This window comes from Balaenoptera ricei, chromosome 1 (assembly GCF_028023285.1).
Source record: "Balaenoptera ricei isolate mBalRic1 chromosome 1, mBalRic1.hap2, whole genome shotgun sequence".
Classification (NCBI taxonomy): domain Eukaryota; kingdom Metazoa; phylum Chordata; class Mammalia; order Artiodactyla; family Balaenopteridae; genus Balaenoptera; species Balaenoptera ricei.
In genome coordinates this window covers 74,194,431-74,216,117 of record NC_082639.1, presented here as the reverse complement: position 1 = coordinate 74,216,117, position 21,687 = coordinate 74,194,431, and the positions used below count along the sequence as shown (strand labels likewise).

The following is a 21,687-nucleotide window of genomic DNA, read 5'->3' as shown; positions in this document are numbered from 1 at the left end:
ATTGCTCCTTGCATGATCAGCTTGTGACTGAACCACCGATAAAAAAAATAATGACTAGAGGACTTGAAATGATTGACCAAATATAGAGTTCTATAAGATCAATGATTTTAACAGTGTACCTCTAGTTATGGGAAGAAGCAACAAGAGGGAAACATTTCCTAGACCAAAACAGGCTAGGAAAACAGGCTGTCCAGGGGCTTTTAGTTACTGTTAATAGGGCCTAGTCCAGTAACAGCACATTGAATGACCTATCAATGAAATCCTTGCCTGACCTGGGAATGAGCATTCTTAGCACTGTGGGACAAACCTGTCATAAAATGTTTCCCAAACCTTGATTGAAATAAAGACCGAAAAGGAAGAAACTGTAAAATAAAGACTATTGCCCACCATCCAGTTCTACAAGAATCAAGTCATTAGCCACTGCAGTCACTGACCTACAGCACACCCTGAAAGAATTCAGAGCGAAGATCAGGATGAGGCAATTTGTGTTCTGGGAAGAATGGAAGAACTGGCCCTCACATAGATATATTCAGGAGAAAATCTTATGAACCCAGTTTCTTGCATCTTCCCATACTTAGAAAAGCACTAAAACCTTTAAAGAAGATATCTGTTCCTTGCGAGTAGCAGTAACCTTCTACCAAGATGTGTGCTTGATCGTACATACCCCTTCTCTGAAATCACATATATACTGGCCTCCCCCTTTACGTCTTTGGAACAGTCCTCAGAGCTTTCTGAAAGATTGTCTCCTTGGTTATAATCCTCAGGTTGATGTGAACAAAATTTTCCATTTGTGTTTTAGATTGACTGTTGATTAATTTTTCATTGATCTGTTAAATCTCCCAAACTCTATCTTTTATTACTTAAAAATATTTGTGATATTTGCTGCCTCTGGCACAGCTTATGCTCCCGTGATTTCTTAAAAGCTCACCAACAGTGGTTCATCATCCTTTACATAAGATTACTAACAATAGCTTAGCGCATATTGAGTTCTTAATATAAGCCGAGTACTGTTCTAAAAGCGTAATACACTATTAACATATTTAACCCTGTGAACTAGGTACTATTATTGTCCCCATTTTATAGATGAGTCACGTAGTGTATGAAACACATAGTATATAAAACTTGCCCAAAGGCACACAGGTATCAATAATAAATAAAGCAAATATTTGAACCCAGGCAATCTGGTGCTGGATCCTATAAGGTGAGCCTTTACACTACACCGCCTCTGTTCAGAAACCTGGGTCAATTGTTTAGCCCTTGACCTCTGTCATATCACCTCCTCCACTGTACCTGCGTGTCCAGCTTTCTTTCCCTCCACCTGAAGTTCGGTGTGAAGCCTTCCTGATGGATGTACCAGTGAATTTTCTTAGAAACACATCCATTCAGTTGTCTTCTCAGATCCACCTTCTTGTCACTCGTGCTTTACCAAATGAGCCATCTGCAATTCACCCGAGTCCTTCGGGTTCTGACTGTACATTGTTAACTACCATGAAACAATAAAATAGTATCAGTTCATAGCCATCATTGTTAAGTATTGGTCGGAAAAGCTAGTGTTTCAATCAAATTATCTGTGTTATCTAGTTAAGAGTGACCATGAGTGAGCCACTCAAGGCCCTTCTTTCAACAACCCCGCTCTCTCTTTGGTGGGAATTGGCGACTACCCCACGAATTTGGAAAGACTCCATTTCACACACTGGCTCTTTTAGGATATGGACCCTCTGTGTTCAAGTATTGTAAGCTGACTTCGTCCTGTCCTAACACTATTCTTTGGGTGATTGGTATCATTCAGATATCAATATCATAGATTTTTTTTTCACACACACACACTGTATTTTATTTTTACAAGAGATAAATAGGCTGACACCAAGCATTGTAAATGGATGACCACAACAAAAGCAACAATGATTGCAATTACCAAACATGAAACACATTCATACTATGTCATAATATTGACATTCAGTCCAGTAATCCTCCACTGTAACAGCTCCTTTACTTTGCAGTGAAAATAGATTTGTATATTCTTTGCCTCTGAGTCCTTGTGGGATTTTTTTTTTTAATTCAAACAGAAAGTCACAAAAATTATAATCATCCTCATCAGTTCACTCAGTCCCAGGTAATTATCAATCATAGATCTTTAAAAGTGGTTGTGAGTCTTTGGAAATCCAGATGTAGAGTCCAGAAATTGCTTCATCTCTAGGGTCTTTACTCTGAGTTTCCAGAAACTGGAAGCTCACCGAATGATCTCTGTCCTACCAAATCTGTACAGTGCTCACCCAGTGTAGCCAAGGCACAGTCCCTGATTTTTAACTAATTTTGGAGTCTATCTTTAGCTGTCCATGCCAAGAAGATCAGAGAAAGCAGGGTTTAGCCTAACATACTCATTCAAAGACTCTCTTGTTTATAAATGCAAATTTCTACAGACATCAAACAAAAGCAGGGCATTTGAAGGCTTTAGGATGATTTGTATTGCATCTATCCATATTTCTGCAATTTGTTCTATGGCTGCTCTAAATGTTTCCTAATGTTCCAAGTTATATTTTTTTCTTATATGTGCATTGAAGGGGAAGGGTGGATGTGTGTGCGTACACACACACACACACACACACACTCACTCACTCATAATTGCCACCTGGAGGTTTGGGGTTGGTCCTGGAGTAGGGCATCACTTGGTATTTGCTTCATGCCTCGTTGTGTCCCAAATACCCTTTTTATTCTTTCCTTCTCCAAAATCTAATCAAGCTCCTTCAGCGACCTAGAGACACCTGCTGGTAGATGCTGATACTATACCAATACTACTCAAGACAGATGACCCAAGACAAGTCATTCAAAATTAAGCCACAGAAGAGCTCTAGAAATGGGGGACTGAGAGGTGGGGTGCTGTACCTAGGCTGTGGCTGTGGAGATAAAATAAAAACCCCTGACTCGAGAAAGATTTGAATTGCTAATCCATCTGTCAGTTCACACCCTAAACACTGACTTGGTTTCCTTCCCTTAGAATTAACTAACAACTAGTGTCATCAGCACAGGCAAAGCCATATTTAATGGAGTGCAGATTAGGGCTAGCCGGAAGCTTATGACATTTATTTTGGATAAACTCGGATCCATGTATTACTTATGGGTATTTGGGGGGCCTTTTTAGAGAATTCTAATGGGGAATAATAATAGCATTACCACAAAAGGTAGTTCTGCTTTTGTTTTTTTTTTAATGACTAAATCAACAGTGCCTGGCACATAGTAAGTGCTATTATGATTTTTTTTTTTTTTTGGCTGTGTTGGGTCTTCGTTTCTGTGCGAGGGCTTTCCTCTAGTTGCGGCAAGCGGGGGCCACTCTTCATCGCAGTGCGCGGGCCTCTCACTATCACGGCCTCTCTTGTTGCGGAGCACAGGCTCCAGACGCGCAGGCTCAGTAGTTGTGGCTCACGGGTCTAGTTGCTCCGCGGCATGTGGGATCTTCCCAGACCAGGGCTCGAGCCCGTGCCCCCTGCATTGGCAGGCAGACTCTCAACCACTGCGCCACCAGGGAAGCCCCTATTATGATTTTTATTGCCTGATGATGGGCTTGCTTTGCAGGTTTCCATGACTTTGCAGCTGTGATACTGAGTAAATGCTATGAGGATGACATGGTCCTAGTTCTGAAGGTCAGGGGCAATGCTGGGCAGCTTACCAGCATCAAACTTATTCTGAAGTTCCTATTCAGGATTTCTTTCTTTCCTTCCTTCTTCCTTCCTTCCTCCTTCCCTCCCTCCCTCCTCTTTCTTTCTTTCTTTCTTCTTTCTTTCTTTCTTTCTTTTTCTTTCTTTCTTTCTTTCTTTCTTTCTTCCTTCCTTCCTTCCTTCCTTCCTTCCTTTCTTCCTTCCTTCCTTCATTTTTCTTTCTTTCTTCCTTCCTTCCTTCCTTCATTTTTCTTTCTTTCTTTCTTCCTTTCTTTCTTTCTTTCTTTCTTTCTTTCTCTTTCTTTCTTCCTTCCTTCCTTCCTTCCTTCCTTCCTTCCTTCCTTCCTTCCTTCCTTCCTTTCTTTCTTTCTTCTTTCTTCCTTTCTTTCTTTCCTTCCTTCCTTCCTTCTTTCTTTCTTCTTTCCACATCTGCCTTTACTGTGAGCAGCAGGTGGGACACTTCCAGCAATAGTTAAAAAAAAATTAATTGACAAAAACCAAGATTCAATGAATCCACCTGGTTGGATCCCTTAGGACCTCATATGTAGATGCCAACCCAGAGCAACAGGAAGAGAACTCCAAAGTCAATGAATAGCAAGGTCACCAAGGAGATGAGAAGCTTTTTGTACATATCATGAGTGTGCTTGGTGGAGGTGGCTTCATAAACAAAGTACCAGCGAGTGAAGAACCAGCCAATAGCCAACAGCCCCATGGTCAGATAGGGAGAGACAGCCAGGTTCCCTGGGATGGTGTATCTGTTCGTGGCCTTGAGCTCCATTTTTCTGGACACAGAGTAATCCACCAGTTTGCCCCGTCTGGGTTTGCATCTGCTGCTTTGGACCTTCCTGTTGCGGTTCAGGCAGAGGCTGTGATGGCATCAGGAAGACTGCCCAGAATGATCCTATAAAAAAAAAAGTGAGCTCTGAATGGGAAAGATGGTAGACAAGATAAAAGTTATCTTTCAGCATACAGATGGTCGACAGGCACATGAAAAGATGCTGAACATCACTAATCATCAGAGAAATGCAAATCAAAATGATGATATCACCTCACACCTGTCAGAATGGCCATCATCAAAAAGATCACAAATAACAAATGTCGGCAAGGAGGTAAAGAAAAGGGAACCCTTGTACATTGTTGGAGGGAATGTAAATTGGTACAGCCACTATGGAAAACAGTATGGAGGTTCCTCAAAAAACTAAATATAGACCTACCATATGATCCAGAAATTCCACTCGGGTATATATCTGAAGAAAACAAAAACACTAATTCTAAAAGGTATATGCACCCCAATGTTCACAGTAGCACTATTTACGATAGCCAAGATATGGAAGCAACCCAAGTGTCCATCAACAGATGAATGGATAAAGAAGATATGGTATACACACACACACACACACACACACACACAATGGAATACTACTCAGCCATATAAAAGAATGAAATTTTGCCATTTGTAACAACATGGATGGACCTGGAGGGTATTATGCTAAGTGAAATAAGTCAGACAGACTTATAACTAGTAACTCACTAGTGGTTACTAGTGAGAAGAGGCAAGGGGGAGGGGCAAGGGGAAGGGGCAAGATAGGGGTAGGGGGTTAAGAGGTACAGCTAATATGTATAAAATAAATAAACTACAAGGATAATGTATAGCACAGGAAATACAGCCAATATTTTATAATAATTATAAATGAAGTATAAGCTATAAAAATGCTGAATTACTATGTTGTATACCTAAAACTAATATAATGTTGTAAATCAACTATACCGCCAAAAAATGTTGTCTTTCAGTGAGTTGTTTTTAAAATCCATAAATGTATTTCTGGGAACTTTGAGTGGAGGATTTGCACAGCAATTTTTAAAAGTCTGAATAAATATATGAACACATAAGTAACCTGGTGTATGATCTCGCTGCCGACCCAGGGGAAAGCATGGAAGCCACAGAAAAGCAGAAAAAAGTGATCTCCCTTCTCGGTAGAAGCTTCTCCTTGCTCTGGACCCAGCCATTCTTCATGCTTGATGATATGATTTCTACATTTCAGGGTTTCCCCTGCAGCAAAGCTTACACCCCCTTGTCATATTCTAGGTCTCAGCAACGGGTGAACAGAGATATTCACGAGAAACACGCATTTCTTTGCTACTGAATGTTGCCACTTTTAGACAGTGTTTTTTTCCCTCAGTTAAACTTAAAACATTGCTCTTGATCAGCGAAAGCTTCTTCTTCTCAGGGCTGCTTGCATCTGCCTTGGATGTGCATTTTAATGTTACTTCATGGTGAGGAGAATTGGAGGCATTTTCCTCCTTGTCCTAAATGATTTCCTAAGAGTTTTAAGATCATTGTGCTTTATGCATAGACTCTACATCTAATCTGGATGTAAAAATTGCTATTATCTATGCATCATGACAACAAGAGGGGTTTTATAATTTGAGAGGGCTAGATTAGCTTAAGCTACTGAGATAGAAGATATTATGTATATTTGAGATACGATGTAGGGATCTAGTTGTTCAGTTTAAATTGGGTCAAAATGCCAGTGAAATATAAATGATGTTCATATGATATTTTAACATGCCATCTTTTTTCTCTTTTGAAGATGACATTGGCACACCATTGTAATCATGTCTGTCAACAAAATGACCTTGAACTCCATTAAAAAATGCAAATAACTTTGCCCATAGAATTTGATGCCAAGATAAACATGAAAACAAAGAATTTCAAGTTATTATTTCCTGTACCTCAGGATCAGTGATGCACTGATAAATGGTTCTCAAAAAATACATAAAACAAAACACGAAAACAATGCTGATTGAATTGTAATATTTGCCAACTTTCATAATATAAATACTTCTGTTGTGGCCAGTTTTGAGCTACCAACAGTTACTAGCTTACAAAATTCCTGAATACTTAACAGTTAGATCTGGTGAGCTGGCATGAGCTGCTTCCGGGGCATCACTATATCTATTTCTCTTTCATGCTCTCTTACCTCTGGGCCTTTGCACCTGCTGTTCTTTTTGCCTGGAATGCTCCAGTGACCTCTCTCCTCACTTCACAAATTGGCTCTTCACTTAGCATCATTGGAATCCTTAAATGAATTAAACAGTGGTATAAAGCACTTGGAATGATGTCTGGCATACAGTGAACACTATTTAAGAGATGTTTATTAATATTATTTTCCTTCACTGACCACCTAAGACTGAATAAGGTGTTCTTCTGTGTGCCCAGCCTGCTGTGCTTCTCCTGTGGTACCTCCCTGACTCTGTTGTACTGGCTCCCTTTCCAGCCCTTGTTGGATCAACCTCCATAATAGATGGACTGGCTTTGTTTACTGTTACAGCCCTGCCTAGCAGAGTGCCTGGAAAGTGGAAGACAATATGTATTTGTTAAATAATAACCCGATAGATCATTGAATCTGTTATGGACTACCAACTTGAATGAGGAATTAAGAAGGTCCATGTGGATGTCAAGAAATGGTTATAAGAAACAGGTAGAGGGGAAGATTTGGTGATAGCTAAAGAAACTATATTTTCTGAGGATGTCTAGACTCTTTTTTGTGCTGACAGAAAGGGTGTTCTTTGTTTGGACTAACCAAAGTGGAGAAAGTTTCAGTTAGGGTCTTCCAATGTTTGCATAGACAATCCCATTATCATGTGGGTGTGGGGACTTCTACACTGTGCCAACTGGTGACTTTCTCCAGCATTACAAGAACACTTGTAATCTCAGGGGCTTTCTCCCTATTTTTATTTTATTTTATTTATTATTATTACTTTTAACATCTTTATTGGAGTATAATTGCTTCACAAGTGTGTGTTAGTTTCTGCTGTATAGCAAAGTGAATCAGCTATACATATACATATATCCCCATATCCCCTCCCTCTTGCGCCTCCCTCCCACCCTCCCTATCCCACCCCTCTAGGTGGTCACAAAGCACCGGTCTGATCTCCCTGTGCTATGTGGCTGCTTCCCACTAGCTATCTATTTTACATTTGGTAGTGTATGTATGTCAATGCTACTCTCTCACTTTGTCCCAGCTTACCCTTCTCCCTCTCCCCATGTCCTCAAGTCCATTGTTTATGTCTGAGTCTTTATTCCTGTCCTGACCCTAGGTTCATCAGAACCTTTTTTTTTTAGATTCCATATATATGTGTTAGCATATGGTATTTGTTTTTCTCTTTCTGACTTACTTCACTCTGTATGACAGACTCTAGGTCCATCCACCTCACTACAAATAACTCAATTTCATTTCTTTTTATGGCTGAGTAATATTCCATTGTATATATGTGCCACATCTTCTTTATCCATTCATCTGTCGATGGACACTTGGGTTGCTTCCACGTCCTGGCTATTGTAAATAGAGCTGCAATGAACATTGTGGTACATGACTCTTTTTGAATTATGGTTTTCTCTGTGTATATGACCAGTAGTGAGATTGCTGGGTCATATGGTAGTTCTATTTTTAGTTTTTAAGGAACCTCCATACTGTTCTCCATAGTGGCTGTATCAATTTACATTCCCACCAACAGTGCAAGAGGGTTCCCTTTTCTCCACACCCTCTCCAGGATTTATTGTTTGTAGATTTATTGGTGATGGCCATTCTGACCAGTGTGAGGTGATACCTCATTGTAGTTTTGATTTGCATTTCTCTGATGATTAGTAATGTTGAGCATCCTTTCATGTGTTTGTTGGCAATCTGTATATCTTCTTTGGAGAAATGTCTATTTAGGTCTTCCAAAGAGCTAACACTTATCCTTCTCAAACTTTTCTCCCTATTTTTTCAAGATCCTTATCTTACACTGGGAGGAGAGGGAGGTTATCTCTAAAACAGCTCTAATGAAATCTTGCAAGCTGTTCAGCCAAGGCTCCAGATGACTTCATTATCCCATTGCTAAGATTTTACCATTCTTAAGTATGATTTGTTTACTGGTACAAAGTGACATAGAAGCGAGTCGTAGAACATAGAATTAACAAAAATATCTGGTACTATGTGAGTGAATGAGATTCTCCCCCTCCTCCCTGAATACACAGTTGTACAGTATATGCTGTCTTCAGGAATGGGATTTAGAGAAAACTCCTATTGTTCCTGACAGCATTCAAAATTATATTCTGTATGATCCTTTTTAATCAGTAGAATTAACTTCTAGAGAAAAGAAGCTTGATCGTATATTGTACTCATTGATATTGCTACTATTTTTAAAAAGTCACACTTGTTATCTCTCAAGATGCTTATAACATTGTCATCTTCAAAATATATTCAGTGCAGCAATGTGTGTCTGCTGTAGTGATGCCCCCCAAAGGTTCTGATTCTGGCAAAGAGGTTATTTTTTATTTTGCTCTTAGAAAGTCATTCACATGGATATTTTGTTTCAAAATATTTCATTTTTTGCATGAAATATGCATCATTATATAAAACCTTAGTATTTCATTTCTTAAATCTCTACTTTTCTACAACATTTTTGGAAATTATTTCTCTCACTGTTGTTGTGAAACTTGGTAAGAGATTGAGAACAGAATTTTTTCATATTTAATTGCTAAAGTGCAAACATTCAGAAGAACATGTTTAATCCTGGTTGGTTGGCCTCTTTCTGCCTTCCAGAACCCTTCTGAGATAGAATCAGACAACCATGGGATGTTAGAACAAAAGAGACACTGGAAACTCTAAACTTAGTCCCTTATTTTAGGGATGAGATGACTTGGTTCCACTGGCATGGTTTATTTCCAGGGAATAGAAATCCATCAAACTATTCACATGGGCAAGAAAAAATTAGGAAAGGAAACCAGCTTTTAAAATGGACTGCAAACAAATGCAAACAAAAAAAAAAACCCCACAAAAAATAAAAAAGATAAAATGGACTGCAAAAATAGAGTAAATTTTTTTTTGTTAGTCTCCTCTGCATCACCCCACTCTCCATCAGCAGAAACATAAGAAAGTTCAGAGAGTGATTATTTGCTAAAGCCTGTGTTGGGTGTGCAGTTCTTACAGATTACAAAATGGAAAAGACTGAATCTGATATAAAAGTTGGATATCAGGCCACTTTAAAACTTATCCAGTTGTCCACTTGCAAGGGTGAGACCACTGAACACAAGAATGATGATGATGAGTCCCAAAGTAGAGATGTTTAAGAGACCACCTCATAATAAAGGCAAGTTCCCTGAAAATAGCACTTCAATTTCCAGGAGTGGCCTTGAAAGAGAGGAGACCTATGTCGAGGCCTTCCTGGTGCAGCTAAGTAGTACAGAGACAAAGATAGCACGGTCAGGCAGAGAAATAACCATAGCTTAAACAAGTCATCCCCCAAGCACTCCCAGTTCTGTCTCAGGTAAAGGTAAAGTCTAATACACATTCCTCAGTTGTTTTGCAGAAATCAGATCCTAACCAGATGAAGAGTCGTGACCCTGAGCACATATACCCCCCAGACCAGCTGGAGCCTGAAGATTGATAATGTTAACCCCTGTGGCCTCACCTGGTTACCTCACCACCCACTAATGAGAAAACTGTGCATGAGCTGATTACGTTCCCCACAAATGTCACTCCCCTCATTTTGTCTTTAAAAACCTATTCCTAAAAGTCATCAGGGAGTTCGGGTCTTTTGGGCATTAGCTACCTGTATTCCTCGCTTGGTGCCCTGTAATAAATGCTGTATTTTCCTTCACCACAACCTGATGTCAGTAGATTGGCTTTGCTGTGTGTTGGGTGAGCAGACCAATTTGGTTCATTAACAGTCTCTCTGGCTGCCTGGGGATGCTATTTATGTAATCCTGGGCAATTATGTAATTGCTGCCAATGATGTAACCTGGGCAAATGAGCTCATCACTCTATGTTCTACCCCTACCAACTTCAAAGAAATTCCATGAAGATGAATCAGACAAAATGCACGAGGACAGGAGTTTTAACCTGGGGTTCTTTGGAATTCACAAGTGAATTTCATGTAAGATTTGTGTATATATGTGCACAGAGCATTTTTCTAGTTAGAAACTTTTATCAAATTCTTAAAGAAATCTGTAAACCCGAAGTGGTTAAGAAGCATTTACAGTCAGTTGATCCTTACTACTTGCGAATTCTGTATTTGTGAATTCACATACACACTAAAACGTGTTTGTTACACCAAAATCAGCACGCCCAGTGCTTTCACAGTCATTCACAAACACGTGTGAAAAATTTGAGTTGCCTGATGTGCACATTCCCAGCTGAGGTCAAACAAGGTGATGCTTTCCTAGCCTGTATCATTTCTCACACTGTATCCTTTCCATGGTCTATTTAGTGCCACATTTTTTGCACTTTTGTGCTTTATGTTGCTATTTTGCTATTTAAAATGGACCAAATCATAGTGCTGAAGTGTCATCTAATGTTCTTGAACACAAGAAGGCTGTGAAGTGCCTTACAGAGAAAATATGTGTGTAGATAAACTTCATTCTGGCCTGAGGTATAATGATATTGGCTATGATTTTAATGTTAACAAATCAACTATATATTAAAAAAGGAGTCTTTAAACAGAAACACACATAAAACAAGGTTATATATTGATTTATTGAAGAAAATGTTGTGACCAGAGGCTTGCAGGAACTTAACCCTATATTTCCTCTAAGAGCAATGATTTACTATTTGCTAATTCAGTGTTTGTGGTGACTTTATAAAACAACTACCACAAATAAGGAGAAGCAACTGTATTTAGAAGAAGGGTGGGGAGAAAACATGGAATAATGCTTAAGAGTACCACTTTGAGGTACATATAAACAATGATACTACTCAGCCATAAAAAAAGAATGAAATAATGTCATTTGCAGTGACATGGATGCAACTAGAGATTATCATACTTAGTGAAGTAAGTCAGAAAGAGAAAGACAAATACCATATGATATCACCTACACGTGGAACCTAAAATATGACACAAATGATCTTATCTATGAAACAGACTCACAGACATAGAGAACAGACTTGTGGTTGCCAAGGGGAAGAAGGGGTGGGGGGATGGATGGATTGGGAGTTTGGGATTAGCAGATGCAAGCTATTATATAGAGAATGGATAAAACAACAAGGTGCTACTGTATAGCACAGGGAACTGTATTCAGTATCCTGTGATAAACCATAATGGAGAAAAATATGAAAAAGAATACATGTGTGTGTGTGTGTGTATGTAACTGAGTCACTTTGCTGTACAGCAGAAATTAACACAACATTGTAAATCAACTATACTTCAATAAAATAAATTTAAAAAAGAGTAACACTTTGAAATTGGAGATAATTAGCTTAGAGTTACTGAGAGTTGAGCAAGTGACACCTGTTACCACCAACAGGGAGGAGGGCCCTGCATGGAAGATAGCAAAGAGATGACAATGCCTTCCACCAGGAGCAGCTGTCCCAAGATGTCAACCCACTGCATGGTTTGCAGGGCCCATATATTAATAATATTAATTTATTCATTTAATTATGAAACCAAAACTTATGTAATATTTGTATGTACAAAAACACACTATTAGCTGTGTGTAGAATATAATACTCCAGTAATGGAAATTACTATTACTATGTGTCAAGTAGTATACAAAGTGTTTTACATGCACTTCCTTTCTTTCATGGGATTCTCATAGCGCCCTAGGAGAATAATGCTATTGTTGTCTGTTTCATAGAGCAGAAAAAAAAATTCAGAGAGTTAAATAAGAATCTCATGGTCAAATGATTAGAATTGGGCAGAACTGAGACTTCAACTCAGCTGTCTATTATTACAGAACTTGAGCTCTTACTCTGCTCTGTGGCCTGTTTATTAATCAACATCATCATCATCATAAATCTCAATTTTACTTACAGCATAAAACTAAAACCAAGCTTGGCTGACATAAGCATGCATCTCCAAAGGAAAACATGACAATGACTGAAATTCAATTGAGGCTGGAGGAAAATCCCATCCAAGTCTCTATCGAAAATGTTAACATTTTCTGTGACATCTTCTGGAAAGAGCAAGACAAAAACTGGGACAAGGACCTCCAAACAAAGAGCAAACACAGCACAGGGGAAGCATAGGCAGTGCCCCAGGGAGGACCAGGGTTCAGCTTTCCCACGAGAAGACCCTCAGCAGCAAAGTCACAGCCGTGGCAGCCTCGGCATCTCCTTGGCGGCAGCAAGACGAAGAACACTCGGAATTAAACAGAAAGAAAGCAAAGCCCAACAAAGAAATGATTTTGGGCAAAATGAGCAGTAAGTGGAAGCAAGAGCAGCAACAGCAGCGATGCAGTCAAGGGGGCAAATGCAGCCTCAGCAGCACTAAGCACAGAGCCAATTAAGCAAAAGCATCCTTGGCAGCAGTGAGAGTGAGGAGAAAAAGGGAATTCCTTGGCCTCTTCACAAAGGCAAGGGATTACAGTTGGTAGTAATCATGCCACCAGGTTTAAGGACTGGGCTTCCAAAATCTATTTGGAATATACTACATAGATACTATGATCTGATTTTGTAATTATTCACTAGACATGTTTTAATGAGATAATATACAAATATAAATATAGTATATATAATCTACTTATATTAAAGCGTTTTGTAAACAGCAACATGCAATTAAAAATAATTATTTATATTGTTGCTATTAATGATCATTATATCATTAATATCAAAATGATCACAAATAATATTATTAATAATTAAAAGTGTCATTTTAAAAAATCCATACTAAAGAGGCTTTTGGTCATTTGGCTATTATTCACTTTCTAGGTAATTTAAATGGAACCTGTTTCCTACCCTATAATTCTGTTAATAATCACCATTTGGTAAGGTAAACCTTATGAAGATGACCAATGGAACTTTATCAAATAAATCTGGGCTAAATGAGGCTAATCATTCTGTATATGATCCCATTGCTTTGTTTTGCCCCATTCCAATGTTTTCCAAAATGAGTCTGCCTGCTTTCAGAATTCTTCAAATGATCATTTTAATTGCTTCCCTTTACATCCTATTTTAGTTTTTGTTAGATGGCATTTAATGAAGCTTCACTTGATTATTAACTGGAGACTATTTTTAAATTTTACTTGATTTGTGATGTCTTGGGCTCTGTTTCCCCACTTAAAATTACAGCGGTGTAGAGTTCTCTTTTATCCAAAGATATTATACTTATCAGTTATTTGCCTTAGTTCAAAGATTCTACCAGAAACCTACCAATTTAAATTCACATTGTCCCCCAAATATAAGACAGGTCTTATTCCTCCAGTGAATTCTAATTGTGAAAGGAACACATCTTTCATTGATGAAGAAAGCAAGCTCTGGCTAGGATCACCTAGGCAATAGAGATGGGATTTAAGGGAAGTAAATTAATGCCATTGCTGTCTAGTTCTTGTTCATGCCAGAACAACTTATGGTAATTTTTTTCTTGCACTGGAAACGAACATGAGGGAGAAAAAAACCCAGCTATAAGCCAGGATTGGATAAATTACTTTTTTTTTTTAACATCTTTATTGGAGTATAATTGCTTTACAATCGTGTGTTACTTTCTGCTTTATAATAAAGTGAATCAGTTATACATATACATATATCTCCATATCTCTTCCCTCTTGCGTCTCCCTCCCTCCCACCCTCCCTATCCTACCCCTTTAGGTGGTCACAAAGCACGGAGCTGATCTCCCTGTGCTATGCGGCTGCTTCCCACTAGCTATCTATTTTACATTTGGTAGTGTATATATGTCCATGCCACTCTCTCACTTTGTCCCAGCTTACCCTTCCCCCTCCCCATGTCCACAAGTCCATTCTCTAGTAGGTCTGCATCTTTATTCCTGTGTTGCCCCTAGGCTCTTCATGACCTATTTTTTTTTTTTTTTTAGATTCCATATATATGTGTTAGCATATGGTATTTGTTTTTCTCTTTCTGACTTACTTCACTCTGTATGACAGACTCTAGGTACATCCACCTCACTACAAATAACTCAATTTCATTTCTTTTTATGGCTGAGTAATATTCCATTGTATATATGTGCCACATCTTCTTTATCCATTCATCTGTCAATGGACACTTAGGTTGCTTCCATGTCCTGGCAATTGCAAATACAGCTGCAATGAACATTGTGGTACAGGACTCTTTTTGAATTATGGTTTTCTCAGGGTATATGCCCAGTAGTGGGATTGCTGGGTCATATGGTAGTTCTATTTTTACTTTTTTAAGGAACCTCCATACTGTTCTCCATAGTGGCTGTATCAATTTACATTCCCACCAACAGTGCAAGAGGGTTCCCTTTTCTCCACACCCTCTCCAGCACTTGTTGTTTGTAGATTTTCTGATGCTGCCCATTCTAACTGGTATGAGGTGATACCTCATTGTAGTTTTGATTTGCATTGCTCTAATGATTAATGATGTTGAGCATTCTTTCATGTGTTTGTTGGCAATCTGTATATCTTCTTTGGAGAAATGTGTTTAGGTCTTCTGCCCATTTTTGGATTGGGTTGTTTGTTTTTTTGATATTGAGCTGCATGAGCTGCTTGTAAATTTTGGAGATTAATTCTTTGTCAGTTGCTTCATTTGAAAATATTTTCTCCCATTCTGAGGGTTGTCTTTTCCTCTTGTTTATGGTTTCCTTTGCTGTGAAAAAGCTTTTAAGTTTCATTAGGTCCCATTTGTTTATTTTTGTTTTTATTTCCATTTCTCTAGGAGGAGGGTCAAAAAGGATCTTGCTGTGATGTATGTCATAGATTGTTCTGCCTATATTTTCCTCTAAGAGTTTGATAGTTTCTGCGCGTAGGTCGCCTGAGGGCGTCTGTTCCCCGCCCAGACAGGACGGGGTTAAAGGAGCAGCTGCTTCGGGGGCTCTGGCTCACTCAGGCCGGGGGGAGGGAGGGGTACGGAGGAGGCGGGGCGAGCCTGCGGCGTCAGAGGCCGGCGTGACGTTGCAGCAGCCTGAGGCGTGCCGTGCGTTCTCCCGGGGAAGTTGTCCCTGGATCACGGGACGCTGGCAGTGGCGGGCTGCACCGGCTCCCGGGAGGGGCGGTGTGGAGAGTGACCTGTGCTCGCACACAGGCTTCTTGGTGGCGGCAGCAGCAGCCCCAGCGTCTCATGCCTGTCTCTGGGGTCCGCGCTGATAGCCGCGGCTCGCGCCCGTCTCTGGAGTTCGTTTAGGCGGCGCTCTGAATCCCCCCACCCTGCGCGCCGCGAAACAAAGAGGCAAGAAAAAGTCTCTTGCTTCTTCGGCAGCTGCAGACTTTTTCCCGGTCTCCCTCCCAGCCAGCTGTGGTGCGCTAACCCCTTCAGGCTGTGTTCATGCCGCCAACCCCAGTCCTCTCCCTGCAATCCGACCGAAGCCCGAGCCTCAGCTCCCAGCCCCGCCCGCCCCGGCGGCTGAGCAGACAAGCCTCTCGGGCTGGTGAGCGCTGGTCAGCGCCGAGCCTCCGTGCGGGAAGTGCGGGAATCTCTCCGCTTTGCCCTTCGCACCCCTGTGGCTGTGCTCTCCTCCGTGGCTCCGAAGCTTCCCCCCTCCGCCACCCGCAGTCTCCACCCGCGAAGGGGCTTCCTAGTGTGTGGAAACCTTTCCTCCTTCACGGCTCCCTCCCACTGGTGCAGGTCCCGTCCCTATTCTTTTGTCTCTGCTTTTTCTTTTTTCTTTTGCCCTACCCAGGTATGTGGGGAGTTGCTTGCCTTTTGGTAGGTCTGAGGTCTTCTGCCAGCGTTCAGTAGGTGTTCTGTAGGAGTTGTTCCACGTGTAGATGTATTTCTGATGTATTTGTGGGGAGGAAGGTGATCTCCGCGTCTTACTGTTCCGCCTTCTTGAAGCCTTCCCCTGGGTAAATTACTTTATTCCGAATTTTCAAGTACTAAAAATAACTTTAAAATTGGTTTTGAAACAAAACCAGTATGATATAACATTATAAAATATTTTTATCACCTAGTAAAGGCCAACCATAAATTATAACGTGTTTTCTTAAGGTTGGATCTTACATCAGGTAAAGGCCCAATTATTTTCAAGGAGTGTGTCTTCATTCAAAATAAGGGAAAACACACTCAAAACTTTAAAAGCAACCAGCTCCCCCACAAGTACACATAAACTGTGCCAGAGACATATTTGCAGATCATTAGAGGCACTTCTGTAAATTCTATGAAAAGATTTTGTGTCCTATTCTCTTCTTGAAATTGATTCTGGTTGCTTCAGGATTCAAAAATTAAAGCTCTGGAAAGCAAGGAGAGTGGCAAAAGCAGTAGTTGCAACAGGAGCTGAAGCATCAGTAGCCACAGGGACGCCGCAAGCTCTGACATGAGCAGCAGCGGCCATGCCGACAACATCCCGACCCCGCAGTCAGACACAGGAGGCCGCCACAGTAGCAGCCAAGCCTCAGCAACAGCGGAAGCCCATTCTTCAGGGGCGGCAAAGCAGTGGCTAGCTCAGGCTGTAGCTTTGTCCAACAAAGGTAGGGAGGTAGCATTTGAGTAAAAGACCACCGAACAAAACCAAGAGTTAAAAAGGTGGTTTGTCAAATTTACATTCCCACCAACATAAGGGTACAAACTTGTAACAAGTAGTAAATAAGTCACAGAGATCTAATGGAGAGGATAATGGATATAGACAACAATATTGTACTGTTATGATGTAATGTGATAAATACTGCTTCAATGGCAATCATATTACAATATATATGTACCAAAATAACATGATCACACATTAAATTTATAAAATGTAACATGTCAAATGTATTTTAAAAGTAAAAGGTCGTTTGTCAAGGTTAACAGGATGCCCAGTTGCTCTACAGATTTCAAAAGCACTGAAAGCATTTTTTAATATCTAATATTTCTTAACATAATAAAGACATAATAGGGAATATTACAATCCAAATTTTCTATTTGAACTATTTTTCTTCTTCACTATAGAGACTAATGTACTGGTTGAGCCTGTGAAAAATGGTCTCACACTAACAGCCCATGATTATGTTATTGAGGTTTTTCATTGTGGAAAAACATGCCAAGTCTATTACCGTTACTATTATGATTAAATCTTATCATTATTACAATTGCTTATTAAAAATACAGAATCATATTCTTTCCTGTTGTCCTTTATTAAAAACAAAGATCTAACTTTCTTTTTGGATTACTGGAAAAAATCCATGGTTTGTGGAAACTCTGAGGCTGAAAAAAAAATCACATTCCAAATGCCCAATAGCTAAAGACTCAGGGAGCTCTGCTCAGTCATGAATGTTAGCAGGTAGTCCTGTAATTCAGGTACAAAGGGAAATGTACCTCTTTCCTCAGCCTTGAGTTGCCAATATTCCCCAAATCTACTTTTATACTAAGAGCAAATTAACTTTCCTGAGTAACATTAGTTTAGCTAATATAACAGGGTCCTTTACTAGTTTATCACTATGAACTTATGCAATTTGTCTCACATGCTGATAGGATGTCTCCAGCGTAATTCAGTTGAAAAAGGGGCACCACCAGTTTACAGAAAACACACACTGAGAGAGAGCGAGCATCCTTGTGGTGAGATGGGTGCAGTAGGCAGCCTCAAGTCTTGTGATCTTTAAAAATCTCCCTGGAGACTTGGGGTCAGTATCAGCAAGGACGTCCTGCTTCTTCTAGGGCAGAGGCAGAGTGGGCAGGCGAGTGGCTACTGCCCCAGGCCTGGCCTTGGCCTTGCTGATGCCTCAGCTTGGCTTCCTCAGTTACGCCAAGTTAACAGCTTCAAAGGGATTGACTCCTGCAAACCATATCTAGGAATGACTGAGGCATAATCTAAAATGCCACTTTCTTTCTCTTTGTCCACCTTCCACTAACCAGTGAAGATAAGTGAAGCCTCTAGGGCTACATAACTGGTAAAGACATAGGCCTGGGGGTAGAAGTCAGGGCTTTTGGTGCTGTCCAAAATCAAAAGTGCTGAAAGGCCAGCACTGACACCAATGGCATCATAGTGATGATCAGGTTCAATATGCTAAGGACCAGAATTGTAGTCAGAAGGACACATTAGCTCCCTACAAAACGAAGTGTTGTTTATCTGGCCCTGACTTATGGGAATACAAGTTTCCATTGAAGAAACATGTGGAGCATGTTGAAGCACGACAGTTTTTGGGGGCCACCATTATACTATTTCATGCACAGTACTGAAATGCAATTGTTCTTAGTAAAATTGTCACCACCATTACCATCCCCACTGTGGTCACCATCAACATCAACGTCACCATCATTATAGTCTATATGACCTTTAAAACAGATTTCTTTTGTTTTATTAGTCATCAGTTTTATACACATCAGTGTACACATGTCAATCCCAATTGCCCAATTCATCACACCACCACCCCCACCCCCCGCCGCTTGGTGTACATACGTTTGTTCTCTACATCTGTATCTCAATTTCTGCCCTGCAAACCGGTTCATCTGTACCATTTTTCTAGGTTCCACATATATGCGTTAATATAAGATATTTGTTTTTCTCTTTCTGACTTCCTTCACTCTGTATGACAGTCTCTAGATCCATCCACATCTCAACAAATGATCCAAGTTCGTTCCTTTTTATGGCTGAGTAACATTCCATTGTATATATGTACCACATCTTCTTTATGCATTCATCTGTCGATGGGCATTTAGGTGCTTCCATGTCCTGGCTATTGTAAATAGTGCTGCAGTGAACACTGCGGTACATGACACTTTTTGAATTATGGTTTTCTCTGGGTATATGCACAGTAGTGGGATTGCTGGATCATATGGTAATTCTATTTTTAGTTTTTTAAGGAACCTCCATACTGTTCTCCAGAGTGGCTGTATCAATTTATATTCCCACCAACAGTGCAAGAGGGTTCCCCTTTCTCCACACCCTCTCCAGCATGAGTTGTTTGTAGATTTTCTGATGATGCCCATTCTAACTGGTGTGAGGTGATACCTCATTGTAGTTTTGATTTCCATTTCTCTAATAATTAGTGATGTAAAGCAGCTTTTCATGTGCTTCTTGGCCATCTGTATGCCTTCTTTGGAGAAATGTCTATTTAGGTCTTCTGCCCATTTTTGGATTGGGTTGTTTGTTTTTTTGATATTGAGTTACATGAGCCCAGTCCCACCCATCAGCAGTCAAGCGGATTAAAGTTTTACTGAGCTCTGCCCACAAGAGCAAAAGTCAGCTCTACCCACCACCAGTCCCCCCCATCAGGAAACCTGCAAAAGCCTCTTAGATAGCCTCATCTACCAGAGGGCAGACAGCAGAAGCAAGAAGAACTACAACCCTGCAGCCTTTGGAATGAAAACCACATTCACAGAAAGATAGGCAAGATGAAAAGGCAGAGGACTATGTACCAGATTAAGGAACAAGATAAAACCCCAGAAAAACAACTAAATAAAGTGGAGATAGGCAACCTTCCAGAAAAAGAATTCAGAATAATGAAAGTGAAGATGATCCAGGACCTCGGAAAAAGAATGGAGGCAAAGATCGAGAAGATGCAAGAAATGTTTAACAAAGACCTAGAAAAACTAAAGAACAAACAAACAGAGATGAGCAATACAATAACTGAAATGAAAACTACACTAGAAGGAATCAATAGCAGAATAACTGAGGCAGAAGAACGGATAAGTGACCTGGAAGACAGAATGGTGGAATTCACTGCTGCGGAAAAGAATAAAGAAAAAAGAATGAAAAGAAATGAATACAGCCTAAGAGACCTCTGGGACAACATTAAATGCAACAACATTCACATTATAGAGGCCCCAGAAGGAGAAGAGAGAGAGAAAGGAACAGAGAAAATATTTGAAGAGATTATAGCTGAAAACTTCCCTAACATGGAAAAGGAAATAGCCACCCAAGTCCAGGAAGCATAGAGGGTCCCATACAGGATAAACCCAAGGAGAAACACGCCAAGACACATAGTAATCAAATTGGCAAAAATTACAGACAAAGAAAAATTATTGAAAGCAGCAAGGGAAAAATGACCAATAATATACAAGGGAACTCCCATAAGGTTAACAACTGATTTCACAGCAGAAACTCAACAAGCCAGAAGCGAGTGGCATGATATACTTAAAGTGATGAAAGGGAAGAAACTACAACCAAGATTACTCTACCTAGCAAGGATCTCATTCAGATTCAATGGAGAAATCAAAAGTTTTACAGACAAGCAAAAGCTAAGAGAATTCAGCACCACCAAGCCAGCTCTACAACAAATGCTAAAGGAACTTCTCTAAGTGGGAAACACAAGAGAAGGAAAGGACCTACAAAAACAAACCCAAAACAATTAAGAAAATGGTAATAGGAACATACATATCGATAATTACCTTAAATGTGAATAGAGTAAATGCTCTAACCAAAAGACACAGGCTCACTGAATGGATACAGAAACAAGACCCATATATATGCTGTCTACAAGAGACCCACTTCAGACCTGGGACACATACAGACTGAAAGTGAGGGGATGGAAAAAGATATTCCATGCAAATGGAAATCAAAAGAAAGCTGGAGTAGCAATACTCATATCAGATAAAATAGACTTGAAAATAAAGAATATTACAAGAGACAGGAAGGACACTACATAATGATCAAGGGATCAAACCAAGAAGAATATGTAACAATTATAAATATATATGCACCCAACATAGGAGCACCTCAACACATAAGGAAACTGCTAACACCTATAAAAGAGGAAATCGACAGTAACACAATAATAGTGGGGGACTTTAACACCTCACTTACACCAACAGATAATCCAGACAGAAAATTAATAAGGAAACACAAGCTTTAAATGACACATTAGACCAGGTAGATTTAATTGATATTTATAGGACATTCCATCCAAAAACAACAGAATACACTTTCTTCTCAACTGCACATGGAACATTCTCCAGGATAGATCACATCTTGGGCCACAAATCAAGACTCAGTAAATTTAAGAAAATTGAAATCATATCAAGCATCTTTTCTGAAAACATGAGATTAGAAAATCTCTTTTCCACTATGAGATTAGAAATCTATTGCAGGGAAAAAAACATAAAAAACACAAACACATGGAGGCTAAACAACCTATAACTAAATAACCAAGATATCACTGAAGAAATCAAAGAGAAAATAAAAAAATACCTAGAGACAAACGACAATGAAAACACGACAAGCCAAAACCTA

At 39.9% G+C, this 21,687-nt stretch overlaps 1 protein-coding gene across 1 annotated transcript in view; it reads right to left on the bottom strand.

Moving 5' to 3' along the window:
- Nucleotides 1–3,983: 3,983 nt before the first annotated feature.
- Nucleotides 3,984–21,687, bottom strand: part of LOC132367270 (transmembrane protein 258-like) — a 42,253-nt gene continuing 24,549 nt past the window's right edge. The window contains exons 2-3 of the mRNA XM_059925308.1: nt 6,635–6,733; nt 3,984–4,554 (exon numbers count right to left, since the gene is read on the bottom strand). Of these exons, the coding sequence (XP_059781291.1) occupies nt 4,192–4,431 (240 nt within the window). The 5' untranslated portion in view covers nt 4,432–4,554; nt 6,635–6,733 and the 3' untranslated portion in view covers nt 3,984–4,191. The remainder of the gene's footprint in view (nt 4,555–6,634; nt 6,734–21,687) is intronic.